The sequence below is a fragment of the Cyprinus carpio genome, chromosome A7 (assembly GCF_018340385.1).
Source record: "Cyprinus carpio isolate SPL01 chromosome A7, ASM1834038v1, whole genome shotgun sequence".
Lineage (NCBI taxonomy): Eukaryota > Metazoa > Chordata > Actinopteri > Cypriniformes > Cyprinidae > Cyprinus > Cyprinus carpio.
In genome coordinates, this window is record NC_056578.1 from 39832178 (window position 1) to 39849764 (window position 17587).

A 17587-nucleotide genomic window follows, 5' to 3' on the forward strand; every position below is an offset into this window, starting at 1 on the left:
GTAAACAAAGCTTATTACGCAGATTACGTTCATGCGCACACTTTCCCCCTGAACGTAAACAACGCTGGTAACGTTCAATACGTTCTTGGGTACTCTCCAATTACATTAAAAATATCTTAATTTGTGTTCCGAAGATGAACGAAGGTCTTACGAGTTTGGAACGACATGAGGGTGAGTAATTAATGACATAATTTTCATTTTGGGGTGAACTAACCCTTTAATTTATGTTTATTTCAGTTTTATTTATTCAGTAAAATGCTATTTATTTTTCATTTTATATTATTTAGTAATTTTACTACTTCAAACTTATTTTATTTCAATTAGTTACCAAGGCAACATTTCTAATTTTTAATTAAGGTTTTTTAAGTACAAGATTTTCATCTGTTAGTTATATTTTATTTCAGATTTATTTCCATTAATAAGAAATACATTGGTGTAAAACAACACGTGTCTTGACAGAGCATCCATACAGCCGAGTATAACTGCCTTTATTGAGCAAAACATCCCTTATAAAAACATGAGACACACTTCTCCAAACACTAGTTAGGAAATGATCTCATCCTGCCTGTATTTTTTTCAATATTGACAGCCAAACTACCATTGCATCCCAGACAAAACATAATTATTCCTGTCAATCTAGCAGTCGTTTCAGTCTTCATACAGGTCAGGACATGTTTTTGGCAAAGGTCTCTAAACCCCATCTAATCACCCGCTTTCATGTCAAGCCACATGTTTCAGACATACAAGCGCAGGGGAATATAAAATATAGAGCTATGTTTTTTATAAAGATTTTTTTTAAAATTTTAAAGAGCATATATGTGTGTTTTTGAGGTGTGCTGTTATGTTTTTATAGAGTGAATATAAGAGGAGAAATATGAGTATATATTAGTCACACCTTCATGAAACAAAAAGCATAAATAGTTTGAAATTTGAATTTAATGGCGAGTCCCATACTGTGGTTTTATCATTCCCATAATACAAACCCTTTGTATGATCATGTATTTGACTCATGTGACTCACAATGGAGATGGACGTGACTATCACACCAGAGAGCTTAACAACAGCAGGAATGTGTGGTTCGCGTTTTGCATAAAAAAAAAAAAAAAAAAAAAAACAAAAAACTTGCATGAATGGTTATTATTCATCGTCTAAATCATTATTTGTTGTGTAAAAGGTAAATGGTGGTCCTTTAGCGATTTGGGTTAATAAAAGCGCATGATAAATAAAATGCATTATTATTATTATTATTATTATTATCAAAACATTATGACTTTTAAATGTCTCTTCTGCTCACAAAGGCTGAATTTATTTGATCAAAAATACCATAATATTGTGATTTATATATATATATATATATATATATATATATATATATATATATGTATGTATATATAATTTGAAATAACTATTTTCTATTTGAATATATAGTCTAAAATGTAATTGATTCCTATGATCAAAGCTGAATTTTCAGCATCATTACTCCAGTCTTCAGTGTCACATGATCCTTCAGAAATCATTCTGATATGATGATTTGCTGCTCAATTATTATTGGTTTCTTAGTTATTAATAACAGGTTTTTATTATTATCAATGTTAAGAACAGTTTTTGCTGCTTAATATTTTGTGGGAAAAAAACAAATTCTTTGTTTAATAGAAAGCTCAAAAGAACAGCATTTATTTGTAACATTACAATTGGCTTTACTGTCACTTTTGATACATTTAATGCAACATTTATAAACATCTGAAGGGTAGTATATCATGGTTTCTGCATAAATATTGAGTAGCATGATTGATTTCTGAAGGATCATGTGACTCTGAAGACTGGAGTAATGATGCTGAACTCAGCTTTACAATACAGGAACAAATTACATTTTTAAAATGTATTTTAAATTGCAAAAATATTTCACCATATCAGTATTTTACTGTATTTTTAAGCACATAAATGCAGCCTCAGTGAGCATAAGAGACTTCATTAAAAACACTTAAAAATACATCCAAAGTTTTGAGAAGTACTGTATGATCAGGAAAAAAGTCGATACAGCTATTGTTAAATACTGAGATGTAACAACTAATTAATAAAACTGATAATTTATATTTAAAGTAATAAAAATTCACGAAGATATATCAAAAAATTAGATCCTTAAACAGGAACAGACAGCTGAAGACTAATTTTAACAATTATGTTTGATACGTAACCTCGTATAAAAAAATATTCTAAATATAACATAGATAATAGATATTTATTGTCTAATATTATAAATATAAATTATTTCTCTTTTTAAATATTTGCCTCTAACATTTAATTTTGTTGCAGTTATAAATATAATTATTTTACACTTTAATAAAATATGAATAATGCTCAATCTTGATCACATAATACCGTCTTTTAGATAATACACTAAGATATTATCATCTCTCACACAATCATCTTCTCAAGCTAATAACTAAATGAATGCATTTTGGTAATTAGCTTCAGCAATTTCTTTTAAAGTTCAGGACACTTTGACATTATCTGCTCTAGATTTGGCAAAGTAACATGGGCTCTAAAACTGTGAAAATTCATCTTGTGCACTCTCTCTCAAAAGGTTGGACGACAGCGATTCTTTTCAGGGGAGCCTCATACTTCTCCATTTAGCCAGCCAAAGAGAAGTTTATATTGGCATGGAGTGAGTCATATTACACGGCCGCGCCATACACGCGAACCTCACAAGAGAACGTATATAACCGACCACTCGCCATATATGCACTCTGCTTACATCACTACACACAGAACACGGAACAAACTATCCTTTCTTTCTCCAAGTCTCAATAGTTCTCACACACACACACACACACACAACTACTAGCATGTTAAAGTCGATAGCATCAGTCATGCTGTGCAGAGTGCTGTCTGGACATCGTCCATCTGGAGTGAAGAACTGCAGAAAGATGAAGTCTTATTTTTGTGGTTGCACACACCCAACGGTGAAGCGGTTTCCACTTGAATCAGAGCATTTCCTCAACAGAGGTGTCAACCAGTGCTATTTCAGTGCTGCTGAGTTTTTATACTTGCATTGTCATTTTAATACTTTGTATTTCAGTTTTCATTTTAGTTATCTTAATACATGAAGTTAATATAAATGAAAAAATGAAAATATTTTTTTTCCCTTGGCTGAAATAAAAAGTTTATTTCAGCTAAAGTTTATTTGATTTCAAGTAAAAAAAATATTTTTTTTTATGGTTTTAGTTTTAGGGGTTGTTTACGCAACAGCTGTCAACTAAAAATGGAAAACTTTTTATGCGTTCTGGCCATTCATTTATGCAGCAACAGCATTTTGGGGGTCTGAAAATGGAAAAAAACTTTGCAAGTTTTAGAAGACAATACCATTATCATCTTGACTCTGAAAACACAAAATTGTGCAACCAGTTGATGTAATGCGCATAAATGCATGTGTTCAATCTATAGGTGCAGGCGCTTAGTGTTTCTTTACAACATGACATCACCAACTACAGGCCTGGCATGCATAATACATCGTTTTTAGTCATTTTTGCAGATCCGTGTCAATGGGGATCATTTTGACGATCGTTAGAAATGTTTCAATAACCCAAAAGAAAAACTTTTAAGTTTTAGACCGGTTATACTTACAGTCTTTTGAGGGCGAAAAGTCCATAAAAAGCTCCCGGTTCAATATGTGTGATTATGTTGTTCTTTATGTCACTGTGAAGAAAAAGTGAAGGTTTTGGATGGTGAAGTTTTAGATGGTGAACATTATAAAAATGTTATTTGGTTGGTTTTTGGTTTGTTTCAAACTTGGGCAAAACTGAGCTATAATAACAGGTTATTCAAAACTCAGAAAACATGCCAGTGGGTATAACACTCAAATCTTTTGATGCTTTGACGTGCTGTAGCTAACAGCCATAAGCGAACGCAGAGCCCTTAATAAATCACTCTCGTTTAGCAGTGTAACGTAACTTGTGGATTGGAAGCTCTTCAAACGCAGTAACTCAATCGGCAAAATGAATAATTTTAGGTGATTCAATAATATCCTGATTTCTTGCCTTTTAACTATGAGGAAATGGCATACTGTAATTTAAGGATGACCACTGTAATGTGTCACAGTGATATAATAGGGCAGTGTAGCATAGCAGATACTGACTGACCACCACTGACAGAACGTAAAGAGAGCGCTCAACAATCCCAGAATCCGACATAAGAGAAAGAGCGGAAGAGTTCAAAGGCTACCGTCACTGATACCCAAAGCCCACACCTGCGCTAGTCAGCTAGCCCTGTTGAAAACATCATCACAGAGTTCCTGCGTCAAAGGCGGACTAAACATGTGAGCCTCTTTGAAGTCGCGCCATTTGTGGTTTGAGGGTGGAATGGGCACGCAATACGAAGAGAGAGAGAAGGTAGACTAAGGTGAAATCAATGATTATAGGCTTTCTGTAAGAACAGCAACATTTAAAAACATACCATGGTTTCTATAAAAATATCAAGCAGCATGACTGTTTTCAACTTTGATAATAACCAGAAATGTGTCTTGAGTAGCAAATCAGCACATTACAGGGCTCCAGACTGCACTTAAAATGGTAGCATTTGAGACCAAAAATATTAATTTGCTTTATATATTGCTTTAAAAATATTAATCGCTTTTTGATGTTGCATTTTGGACCTGCAGCCCTTTGGTCCCCTCAAAACCTTAATTTATTATTATTCAACAGTCTCCTCTGTGTCTCTCCACATCACCATATGCTCTTCAGTATCATCCGCGCCACAAGGATGCACTGTTTTCTTTTAAATCAAAGCTAAATACACTTAGAAACACCGCATCCTTGTGGCGCGGCTGATACAGAAGAGCATAAGGTGATATGGAGAGACACAGAGGAGACTGTTGACAAAGGAATCGTTGAATAAAGTCATTATTTTAGTGTTCTTTGATTACAAAAAGTGTACAAATATTTCACAATATTACTGTTTTTACTGCATTTTTGTGCAAATAAATGCAGCCTTTGTAAGCAATCTTATCTTAACACTTAAAACATGGTAGTATTGGTATTATATAAATACTAGTTAACTAGAATATCAGTGCATTTCATTTTTCACATCAACAGCAAAAACTAAATCAACAAAAGTTTCTCTATTAATAAAATATCTTATAGTACCATGGTAAGGTTTTTTTTTTCTTCACATGTACCATACAAATAACATAGTACTCTATTGGTATCATGGTATTCTTGTAAACAGTGTTATATGAATATGGTAATCAAAGTACCATGGTATCACCATTTAAGACTATTAACACATTAAGAATCTCAATATATTTACATTTTCTATTTTGAGCAACATTCTTACTTACTACTTTAACATAATTCTGACTACTAAACAAAAACATTTGAAGTAACATTTCACCAAAAAAAAAAAAAAAAAACCATCTGTCAGTAGTTACCCTGACACCATTCTAAACCCATATATCAATATTCATTGATCAATCTTCACAAAAGGAAAATTAGGATATTTAGGTATAGTTCACCCAAAAATGGAAATTCTGTCATTCATTTACTAGTTGTTCCAAACCCAAAAGACTTACTTTTGGGTTTGGAACATGTGGAGGGTGAGTAAATGACAGAATTTTACCCACTTTTTATTAAGAAATATTTCTGCAACTGATATGGAGAAAGTTTTCATGTCAAGAAAATGTGGAATAGCACATGGAAAAGCCTGTTCTTTCTGTGAGAAAACACATTTACACAGAGAAGAGCTGCTGGAGCTTTAGGTCACAGTGGGCAGTTCTCTGGAGTGGAAAGGCAAACACGCGGCCCGGATGCACTGCTCATAAAGGGTCGGAGGAGCGAGGGGAGAAAAGGGGGAATACAGTACACCCAATGCTCTTCCCAGAATACATTAAGACATGATGAAAATGTATGTGTAGTCAGATTTCAACACAAATATGCTGGCTCACTGCCATTTAATCCAAGTTGTGAAGATGGGATTGCTTTGTATGATTAACAAATTTTAATTTAGGCTTTTTTTCACATATTATGACCGACACACATACATTTTTCACGCACATCAAATTTGGTAAATAGAAGCTCAAATGTGTGCAATGCATAAGAATCAATGAGGTTTATTCTGGTATGTGACACACAAACATTTGAGTTTCTTTGCATTTACCATATTTGATGTGCTATGTACCAAGGCCGTAACCATGTCTTGAACATGGGGGGGGGGGGGGGGGGGGGGGGGGAATGGTTTTTGGGGTTGTTGGGGGGACTTATACTTATACAAGTTCGATACACACACACTGCTGTTCAAAAGTTTGGAATCAGTACATTTTTTAATGTTTTTTTAAATATGTTTCTTTCATCAAGACTGGATTTATTTGATCAAAAATACAGAAAAAAACATAATTTGTGAAATATTATTGCAATTTAAAATAACAGTTTTATATTTTAATATACTTTAAAATATAATTTATTCCTGTGAAACAAAGCTGAATATTGAGCATTATTACTCCAGTTTTCCTTCAGAATTCAATCTAATATGCTGATTTATAATCAATGTTGGAAACAATTTTTGCTGCTTCATTTTGTTTGGGACCTGTGATACTTTTTTCAGGATTTATTGGTAAATAATAAGTTAAAAGGAACAGTGTTTATTCAAAATAGAAATTTTGTGTTACAACATACTATTCAAAAGTTTGGGGTCAGTAAATTGTTTCTTTCTTCTTCTTCTTTTTAAGAAATTAATACTTTCATCCAGCAAGGATGTGTTAAATGGATAAAAAGTGATAGTAAAGACATATATTGTTAGAAAAGATAACTATTTTGAATAAATGCTATTATTACAGTACTCATTACACTTATATGAAAAACTTATACAGAAGTCATTCATTCAGGTTTAAAACAACATTGAGGGATTTTCATTTTTAGGTGAACTATATCTTTAACTGCAATTATAAGGCAGGCCTTCATAGGGTGTTAGGTGAAAAAAAAAAAAGGCTTTCACCAATTCTTTATGAGTACACACACACACACACACACACACACACACACACACACACACACACACACACACACAATCCAACACACCAGTACAGAGACAAAGAGCCAGAGAATAATGTGCGAATCAGACTGCTGACATCTCTGGCTTCAGCATGATTCATTAGAATGACAAAAGCAGTGCTGTGCTCTGGGCAGAAGGGATTGGAGCGAGAGAGAAGAGTGAAAACAGAAAGCCAGAGAGGGCACAGAGGGAGCAGCACTGGAAGGTAAGTGTGCCATGAAAGCCCAGACGCAGAAACCCGGAGTGCCGTCAAGAGAGCGGAAGATGAATTCCTTAGGCTTTCAAAGCATGGGAAGATCAAAGATGTTTACACTTCCAGCTCTTTATCCCCTGAACTGTATCATTCTCCCGACATAAATAGAGGGAAGAATTCCTTCACATTCTAAACAGAACGATGCACAGATTGAGTCTTGAATCAACATGACACTTTGCAACAGGCTAAATTGGTCCAGTTGGAAGCTCTCAATTCCTCACGCATCTCTCAAGACGACAAGGTCTACTGGCTGCTGGAACGCAGGGTTCCAGAACAATCACAACCGTAACCAACATCAATACCTTTTGCATTCAAGCAGAACACAAGTCGAAAGTCCATCTGTTTCTTTGTTGCCTGAGATGATTCCCAGATCTCACTCAGCCCAGGAAACTGAGAAGAGGGCCAAGCTCCAAGACCTCTTCATTTGGAGGTACCATGACATGTACGACACTTGTTTCAGTGGTTAGATGCCTGTGATGCTTGTTAAATTGTCTAGTGGCATTAGGAGAAAAAATTATGCATGAATGTGAAAGGACAATATTAATTTATGAATGAACGAATGTAAAATGACAAAAATGATTTTTTTGTATTTTGTAAAAAAAAATACATATACACAATACACATTTTTGTGTGTTAAAAAAAAATATGCATTTAATTGATAAAGTACAGTAAAGACAATATTATATAAAAAGATTTCTATTATATAAATGCTGTTCTTAACACACATACACACAGAATCTTGAAAAACAAAGTAACACCGTTTTTTTTAATATTAAAAAACTGTTTTTCAACACTGATAATAAGTAAGAATGTTTCACTGAAGACTGGAGTAATGATTTCGAAAAATTCTTAATCTTTTTTATACGAAATGCATTAAATTTTTTTTAAAAACTAGGATACAATCAGTTGCAAAAACATGCAATTAAGAGCAATAACATTTTTTCAACAAATGATTTTAATATTGCAATTTATATATATGATAGATATATATAATATATGGCTATATATATTCTGCTATTTTCTATATATACGAAATGCATTTAATTATAAATTCAAACTAGTGTGTGTGTTATATACAAATATTATATATCACACACACACACACACACAAATATTATATATCACACACACGATAATATTATATATATATATACATGCTATATATATATATATATATATATATTATATATATATATACAGGATATACACACATATATACATTTATAATATATGCAAACATGGTGAATGTAAGAGACGTGTTTAAAAAAATTTAAAAATCTTTTGAACTTCTTACATTTTAAAAATAGTCAAACATGTATTTTATATTGCAATTTCAAAATGATTAAATTGATCAATTTATGAACATTTACAGACAACCCTGAAATACCTTGAATATTAACAAGACCTGCAATAACGACACGGAAAAAAACATCCTTAGAAGCATTCCTCATGGATGACATCATGTGTCATTCCAGCCTAAGTAAAGCACAGAACTAATGGACCGCTTCCATGTTTCCATATTCAAATCCATAGTCTTAAATGGAGCGAGCACACACAAATCAATGCTTTCTTTAAATAAAGAAACTTCTAGAACAGTGCCTTTATTCCACTCTTCTTTGAAAGAAACCGGTTCTGTGAACATGTGCATTGGTCAGCGGCTGGGTCATGTGTAGTCAAGCAGCAGTATAAGGGAACGTGCACCTAAACAGCAACACTAAATACGGCATTTCAATGTACAGCCTCTAAATTTAGCTCCAGCATTTGACCAGCACTGCCACAGTGAGTGACACTGAATCCCTAACGGAAGTACAGAGCAGAGAGGCAAACCAATGCCAAGACCAGACAATTGTGCTCCCTGAAGGCAACAGCTATAATTAACTTTCACTTGACCAGCCCCCTCAGTGTGAGACCTCCCCGAGGAACAGCTAACATCAGAGACCGGAACATGTCTGCACCAAATAAACATTTCAGAACAACTCAGAATGCCAAAAACTGACTAAACAAAACTAGACTCATTCCAATCAACGGAGACATCACTACTATGAAGAATTCATTGCTTTGAATTATAATCGTTACATATTTAATTAATTCATCATAAAATCAAAAGCAGCTAGAAATGGCATAAAGACAACAAATCAAACTACTCTGGGTGCTGCTTTTGAAGTAACGCAGTCAGTAACATCATTATTTGATTCTCAACCCTTGTGAAAAAGCAGTGCACTTAATTATATTAAGTTCTATTTTAAAGCACAATCTTGAAAAGCACAACACTTATTTTGATGTGCTGACTGAACGTACTAAAGCACATGTGAAGTACTCGATTATAATTTCAATAAGGTTAATATATTTTAAATGCAGTAAATTGCAACTTCATGATAAATTATCAATCGAAATGACATTCAAGTGTATTTTAGTTAAACAAATGTAATTATGCTCACAAAATAATTATAAAATTACATATCAAAATCTACTTAAGTCCTACTCAAGAGTGTTAAAAAAACACTAATTACTTTTAATATATAATTTCAAACTACAAAACATTTTTATTTAATTACAATTAAGGTGCAATTATGTGTTTGAAATTTCACACTTAAGCATATTCTTTAAAGGGGTCCTATTAGGCCCTCTTATGAGGTCTTGATTTGAAATGCATTCTTTTTCATTAATTATCTCTCCCAGTCTGTCTCAAATGCCCTGTTTAGTTCCTGTTTCGATGAAGCCCCTCCTTCTGAAACACAAAATGTGCTCTGATTGATTAACAGCGTGTTCCGGAAATGCCACGCCCCTTACCATAACCGTGAGTTTCTGTCTGCTCAGCTGAAAATATTAACAATGTCCTCAATTTTGCCATACCGATTCAAGCCGATTCAGACCCTGAGAATGTTTATGAATTAGAGGATCATGCAGAACCTTTGCAAGCACAGATCTTACAGGACATTTCGGAGAGTTAAGTTTTTTTTTTTTTTACAGTCTATGGTCTCTAGCGCAGCTGAACCAGGCCTTGTCCCTTTTTTGTGCATTCCATGGGCGGGATTGTTTAAATAAGTGACACTATGACTTCATAATATCCAGAGAAGTATTTTCTGTTAAAGAGAATATCTACTTTTAGAGTGGATTTTGAGCTTTAAAACCTCAAACAGGAACATTAACTTTTTTTAAGTTGAAAAAGTTAAAAAGCATAATAAGACACCGTTAAAGTATATTAATAAGTCCTCTTTTAAAAGAATGATAGTGTACTTTTTTTTCACAAGGGAAGAATTTAGGTAACCACTCAGAAATTTTCATAACCACAATATATTGACGGTGTATAAGATTTTTAAATGTTCTAAAATAGAGAATAAAACAAATAAAAACTTACAGTCGTTCCAGTGATGACAAACCAATGAAAGAGCCATTCAGAAGTTCCTGGATTTTATTGTTACTCAAAATCCTGTGGAGAAAACAAAAGAGATTGACATGAAAAATCATGTGACCACAGACAAACAAAACCTTACTTGAACCAAAAGTAACAGATGTAGAACAGTGTGCTTGTTTCTTGCAAGTTCTTGCTCAAATTCATATTCTTCGTCCGCTGGACTCTAAAAAATATTTTGTTCATTGCATAATATTACATTAATTCTACATGTTTGTTCGTGGCAAATGCTTTATTGCCAAAGTGACCTGGCAAACAGAAGACCAGGATGCTGAAAAACTATCTGAGCTCTAATACATCGGAAAGAAGCTTCGAACAGATGAAAATACAATAAGATATGGAAAATTACCATAGCAACCAACTGGGGTGCTTACAGGTCTGTGCTGGTAACCAAAAGGGTTTTACGACTACATCACCATAGAGGCCTACTGGAAACTGCAGTAAATGTTCTGTAAATTAGGTTTGGATGAAAATTCTTCTAGTCTAACAGAACATGTCTGAAACAAATCGGATGTCGCCTTGCTTCAATTTTCCACGTAGATGACGGCAAATTGGCTGACAAGACTATCAGTGGAGCGGCGCTTTAGTGGCTGCTCAGGCAAACAGCAGAAAATGTGTTTTGCTGTTGAAACTGTTGAAGCTAAACACAGTCTTTGCCAGCTTACAAGTGATATACAAGAAAGAAAACACTTGCAGTGGATAAATAATGGACTGCATTTAACTTGGTTTTATTTTAAGAGATGAAATTAAAAAATTAAAAAAGTCTCTATGATAGCACACCATTTCAGATCACACTTTAGTTCAGGGTCCAAATCTCACTATTAACTATGACATTTGCCTCAGTAAACTCCTAATTTGCTGCTTAATAATAGTCAGTAAGGTAGCTGTTGAGTATCTGTACGGGGTGGATTACAGGATCTAAAATATGGTCATGCAGAATAAGGCATTAATATGTGCTTTATAAGTATAAATGTGCTAGTAATATACTAGTGAGCAACGAGTTAATAGTGAGAATTGGTCCCTAAACTAAAGTGTTAGTTTATTGTATTGTATCGAAACATATAATTTCCGACTCGCACTGCACGGTAGACCAATCACAACAGACTGGGCCATCTGACCAATCAGAGCAGAGAAGGCTCATGGAAAGGAAGGGTTGAGAGAGACTGAATCTTAGAACTGCTTTGAATGAATCGTTTAAGAACCGCTGGAAAATGAGGTGATATTAAATGCATATTTTGAGAAACGAAAGCGTTTTTTGACCTTGCATGCAAGTAAACCTATTGTAGGAGACTCTCAAAACAATATCAGGAACCTTAAAAATGGCAAAATAGGGGTGCTTTAACACTATGAGCTAACATGAACCTTTTTTTTTTTTTTTTTACAAAAATGAACAATGGCGTAATGCTGTAAAAAATACTATTATGGTTTTTATTAATATTTTGATTTAGTTTCTTATTTTTTGTATTTTTATTTTAATATTAGTTAAATTTTGAGTAATTTTAATGACATTTTTTGTATATTTTTTTTTTAAATATGTCTATATAGTTTTTCATTTTTATTTCAGTTTTAGTTATTCAATTACAAGTTAAACTAAATTAAAATTTTGCTTTGGCAACTAGCTTTTATTTTATTCCAATTATGTTTATTTTTTTTTTGTTTTTTTTTTTTGTTTTTTTTATATGGTTACTAGTTAGTTAAACTAAATTAAAATTTTGCTTTGGCAACTAGCTTTTATTTTATTCCAATTATGTTTGTTTTATAGCGTACACTGCAGAATCATGTTTGGTTTTGCTTTCCGAGAACAAAACATAAGGGAAACATCTTCAGCATGTCTCCTCCATTTTGTGTAATTCAGCAGTAAACAGTGATGTTCATTCCAGAGGAAACACCACAACTGTTTGTGGCTGGCTGTTTTTGGGACAGCCGTACCGGATGCGGTCTCTCACGCTCACAACCCCTTATCCACAGGTCCCGGCCAGACTGTTATTATTACGGGGTGCTGAGGGGTGACTTTATTACAAGCTTGGTCTACAGAGACAGCCGTCTTTAAGAACACAAACAGTTCCTATCCTCTCTTCACTTTAACAGATTGTGGATTTTCAAGCTCCAGATGTGCAGCGCATTAAGGAAGAGATATATCAAGTGTCTAAAGCACTAAGAGGACGCATTTGAAAGATGTAAAAGTCAACAAGAAATCAAAACGGATAACGTTTATTCTAGTAACACACATTCCTGGACTTATTGTGCAAAAAAAAAAAAAAAAAAAAAGTAATCAAACTGCAAACACTTGCTCCTCCTCTGAAACGACTTTCCTTTTTGGCTGACATCATCAAGACCGCTTAGGTTTCAACCAATAAGAGCCAGCCGTATCCTCCACTACAGTCTCTGGTATTAAACATCCATTTTAAGCTCTCAGTGAATGAAATCAAGTCTCAAACTTTATTTTTTTCTCGTTGAATATCCCGTTTCAATTATAAATGTTTTAATACACAGCAATAAGGCTTTATGCATCGTAAACAAATCAAAAACTACATTACAACAGCCAGTATAATATGCTTCGCAATAGGCCAAAAATGGATAAACAGCCAAACCAAACTATTTCAGTTGCTGGCAGATTATTTCTTAGACTCACGAGAGACAAATAATAACAGTGAATTATGTATTCAACCTATAAATGGCTTATTGTTCACTGCATATTAAGCAAGAATAGAAGAACATATTTTAACTTTTTGTTTTTTTACTTGCCCTTTATGAAACAGACTGAAATGAACAGTTCAATAATCATTCAAAGTAATTTTAAATGTAGTCTTATATATCACACACGATATCTAATGTAACTCTCAGCTTATCTTCTCATCTGTCTGCAGTTACAGTTGTGTTTGTTGTTCAATCTGGACGACTCTTAAAGCCAATTTCTTGTCAAGAGAAGGAGGAAAAAATGCCTGATAATATTCTGAAGTTTGTGTGGATAAACATGCAGACACTGCCTTGTGACTCTGATCTGTCAAGATAAATTTGAGCATGATACTGATATGCATGAGCGCAGCGATCTCCCTGGGAGCCATTCCCCTCCCACATACAGTATGAGCCCAGGATACTGACACACAGCTCCCAGTGTGGGCCTGAGTACAAGTTTAACAGCTTCTGCAAGATTGTATGGAGCACTGATATAAATTAACTTGCAAAATGGAGCCAGCACATAGAACAAAGTTGGTTTCTGAAAGTAATTTGACATTTAATAACTGTAAAATTCATTTAATAAATGCAAGAAAAATGCATGTCCTCCTAACATTCTGCTGTTGATTTTTCTCTACATTTAGGGCCAATGTACACTACTGTTCAAAAGTTTGGGTCAGTAAGATTTTATTTTATTTTTTACAGAAATTAATACTTGAGCAATTCAGCAAGGATGCATTAAATAAATCAGAAGTTAAAGAAATAGTTAAACATTGTTTAAAAAAAATATATATATATTTCTAAAAAATGCTGTTCTTTTGAACTTTGCTTATGAACAAAGTTTCAGAGAACATATTAAGCAGATTTTGATAAGAAGAAAGCACCAAACAAAACAAATTAGAATGATTTCTGAAGGTCAGGTGACACCTAAGACTTTAGTAATGGCTGCTAAAAATTCAGCTTTTCATCATTAAATTTTAAAATATATTAAAGTAGAAAACAGTAATTTTAAATAGTAATAATATTTCTCAAAATTGCTGGGGGCTTTTTCCTCTATTTTTGATCAAATTGGTGAGCATAAGAGACTTTTTTAAAAAAAAAAAAAAAAAAAAAAAATCAAGAAGACCCTTGTGTTGTTATTTGATATTCAAATGTGTGACCCTGGAGCACAAAACCAGTCTTAAGTTGCTGGATTATAATTGTAGCAATAACCAAAAATACATTGTATAGGTCAAAATGATTGTTTTTTCTTTTATGCCAAAAATCATCAGGATATTAAGTATCCTGATCATGTCCCATGTAGATATTTTGTAAATTTCCTACCATAAATATATCAAAACTTTATTTTTGATTAGTAATATGCATCGCTAAGAACTTAATTTGGACAACTTTAAAGGCAATTTTCTTAATATTTTCTTAATATCCGATCCTAACAAACCATACATCAATTGAAAACTAATTTATTCAGCTTTCATATGATGCATACATCTCTGTTTTTTTTTTTTTTTTTTTGGTCCAGGGTCACATGTATGTTAATATTTATGTATTTGCTGTTAAGAAAAATACTTCTGAATCATTTTCACTTCTTTGCACCAACACAGTAATAAACAGCAATATTTAACAGCATACATTTTATCATATGAAAAATTGCACACATCTATAGACATCTTCCTTAATGGCCAAATAAAAACACAACAAAATAACTACAGTATCCATAATGTAGCTAAACTTTAAATAGCCAGCAAAAATCAATGTGAATATATCATGAATTAAGATGATCCACCACATAAGATGTATCTGACGTGTCTGGTGGGCAAGAATGAGGTGAAGACCTGTTGTACAGGCTCATATCAAGTGATTGGGGAGACGTCCACTCGTCTGGGGCAGGACATTCAAACTATTAGCATTCAAATGAGCGTATGGTTCGGCACCTACAGGTCTCCGATGCTGGAGACAGATGGTGAAGATACAGCCTTATCTTGATTTTCTGCAAGTATGCAGTGACCAAAACAAATAACAGCAATGGAAAGCAAAGAGAGCACAAAATGCTTTACATAAATTCTAAACTGGTCCAAATTCTTTCTTCTGCAAGCCCAAATCTTCCTAAACAAATCAAAACTTGGACTACATTAAAAAAACAGCCAATATAATATTTTGAAATACGCTCTGCAATAGGCCAAAAGCGAATAAAGAGCCAAAACAAACTGCAGACAGATTATTTCTCAGTCTCATAAAACTCAATTACATTAAAGGTGAAATGTACAATCTATAAATGGCTTCTTTTTTTGCTCTCTGCATATTATGCGATGAAAAAAAAAAAGCATTTAAATGTCTAAAAATTCTTTAAAATTATTTTTTTCTTTGTTAACCCATGGATGTTGTATTCAGTATTGCTGCCAACTTGCATTTTATGTTGAGTTGCAACCATGGAAGTCTAAGGTAATTAAAAAACTAAGGAATATATTTTGAAGCTTTTTTGAAACCACATGCTGCCTCAACAGTCACCAGGTGTGCTTTGGGGAGGAAAGATCACTTCAGGAGCAGCTTTCAACACTTGCCTAAGAGAAACAAGCTCTACGACTGGCTCACATAAAAAGACAGCTGCACACACATTACACACAAGATCCAATTGCTATAACCAGTCCCAAGTAGTAAGAGACAATGTAACCGTCGGGTTGAGATTCAGTGACTTTCCTAAAGCCATTTACAGAATACATTTAAGAAGCACTACTGCACTTACAAACAAACTCTCAAACTCCAAATGCAAGCGTAAGCAAGCATAAAAAGAAGTAATGACAGAGCTTTTCTTTTATATTGTGAAGTACATCCAGTTTAGCAGATTACTGAACAAGGAAAAATGAAAGAAGGACACTTGGTTCTATTCATCGGGTGTTGACTGGATCTTGAGATGTGAACATTGCATTCAAGAATAGAGGCAGATGAACATGAGCTTGTAAATGACTGGAGAACTCCTGCATACATCTCCAGCTGAGCTGCTTATTGCTGAATTGAGCTTGTTTGTTAAATGAAGAACTTTACACAGTTACTGAACTGACTGGAGCAAGGACACTATTGTCTTTCTAAAGCTACTTTACAGCAGAATTTGGATTTTTCTTATATTTGATGAAGTTAGCATCACTGATTATGTTACTTTGCTGTTTAGATGCTTTGAAACAATCCCTACTGTATAGCAGAAGTCTGTCGTTTTTACTAAAAAAAAATTAAAAACAAAACCTATGCATGGATGAATCATACACAAGATCGATAACATGCATTTAGAAAAGAGGGCGCAGTTCCATTTCATGCCGACTTCAACAGGATTGATGCATTTTTAAGTACCGACTACCAACTTGACTACCACAAATACTAAAATCAAAATGCTTAAAATGTAACAATGCTGTAAACCTGGGAGCCTTTTCTAAACCTTGTTAAAAGGGTGGCACAATAAGCTGACCCCACATATGTGTGCGAAGTAAAGGATTTCCCACACCAGGGTGAAGAAAGTAATTGATTTTCAGGGTCAGAGAAGGTCAAAAGAAGTTGCATGACTCCATGGATAACTATTGCCTGGAAACGCCTGATTTAGTCATGACCTACCTACTTTCTACAGGAAAAAACAATTCACATGAAGCAACTGAACTGCTGGGTTTGTGACCCAAACAAACTGTAAATAGTTCAAGTGTGGTTTTCATGTGCCAAACCAAGTAACTGAGACACCATGAATGAAGTTTAAGTTTGGCTGTTGTAATGCTGAGACTTCCTGTACATGGCCTGAGAACCCGACACTGCTGAATTTTAATTACCATTCTCATTCAATGGGACCAGCTCACAAAGCTTCACCAAAGTGTAATGCTGGGAATCAGTTATAATATCAACCTAGAGTTCCGGAAACAAGTATCAGTTTCAGCCAAAATAGTTTTGGAGAGTTAAAACCACTGACCGAAACAGAGACATTTAAGTTGTGCTTCTCCAGTGGCACATTTTGTCAGTTTCAGCATCCATTTCAACAGACAAACATGTTAGCAGTGTGGACTGTGTACCCTTCACTGGCACCAAAAATGATGCTAGAGTAGTAAAAGTTAAAAATTTTAAACCTATTGAGAGGCGGCTCATTGCCAAGAACTTCACTGCAAGTGGTTCATCAACAGAAAACATGACACAATGAAGAGAATATAGAGTTAAATTACCTCAATTTGTTTTTTTTG

General features: G+C 33.9%; 1 protein-coding gene across 1 annotated transcript in view; it reads right to left on the bottom strand.

Annotated features, from left to right (window-relative positions):
- LOC109054659 (adhesion G protein-coupled receptor A3-like) overlaps positions 1-17587 on the bottom strand; it is a 42258-nt gene that overhangs the window by 22726 nt on the left and 1945 nt on the right. Inside the window, exons 2-3 of the mRNA XM_042761148.1 lie at positions 10653-10724; positions 3625-3696 (exon numbers count right to left, since the gene is read on the bottom strand). Of these exons, the coding sequence (XP_042617082.1) occupies positions 3625-3696; positions 10653-10724 (144 nt within the window). The remainder of the gene's footprint in view (positions 1-3624; positions 3697-10652; positions 10725-17587) is intronic.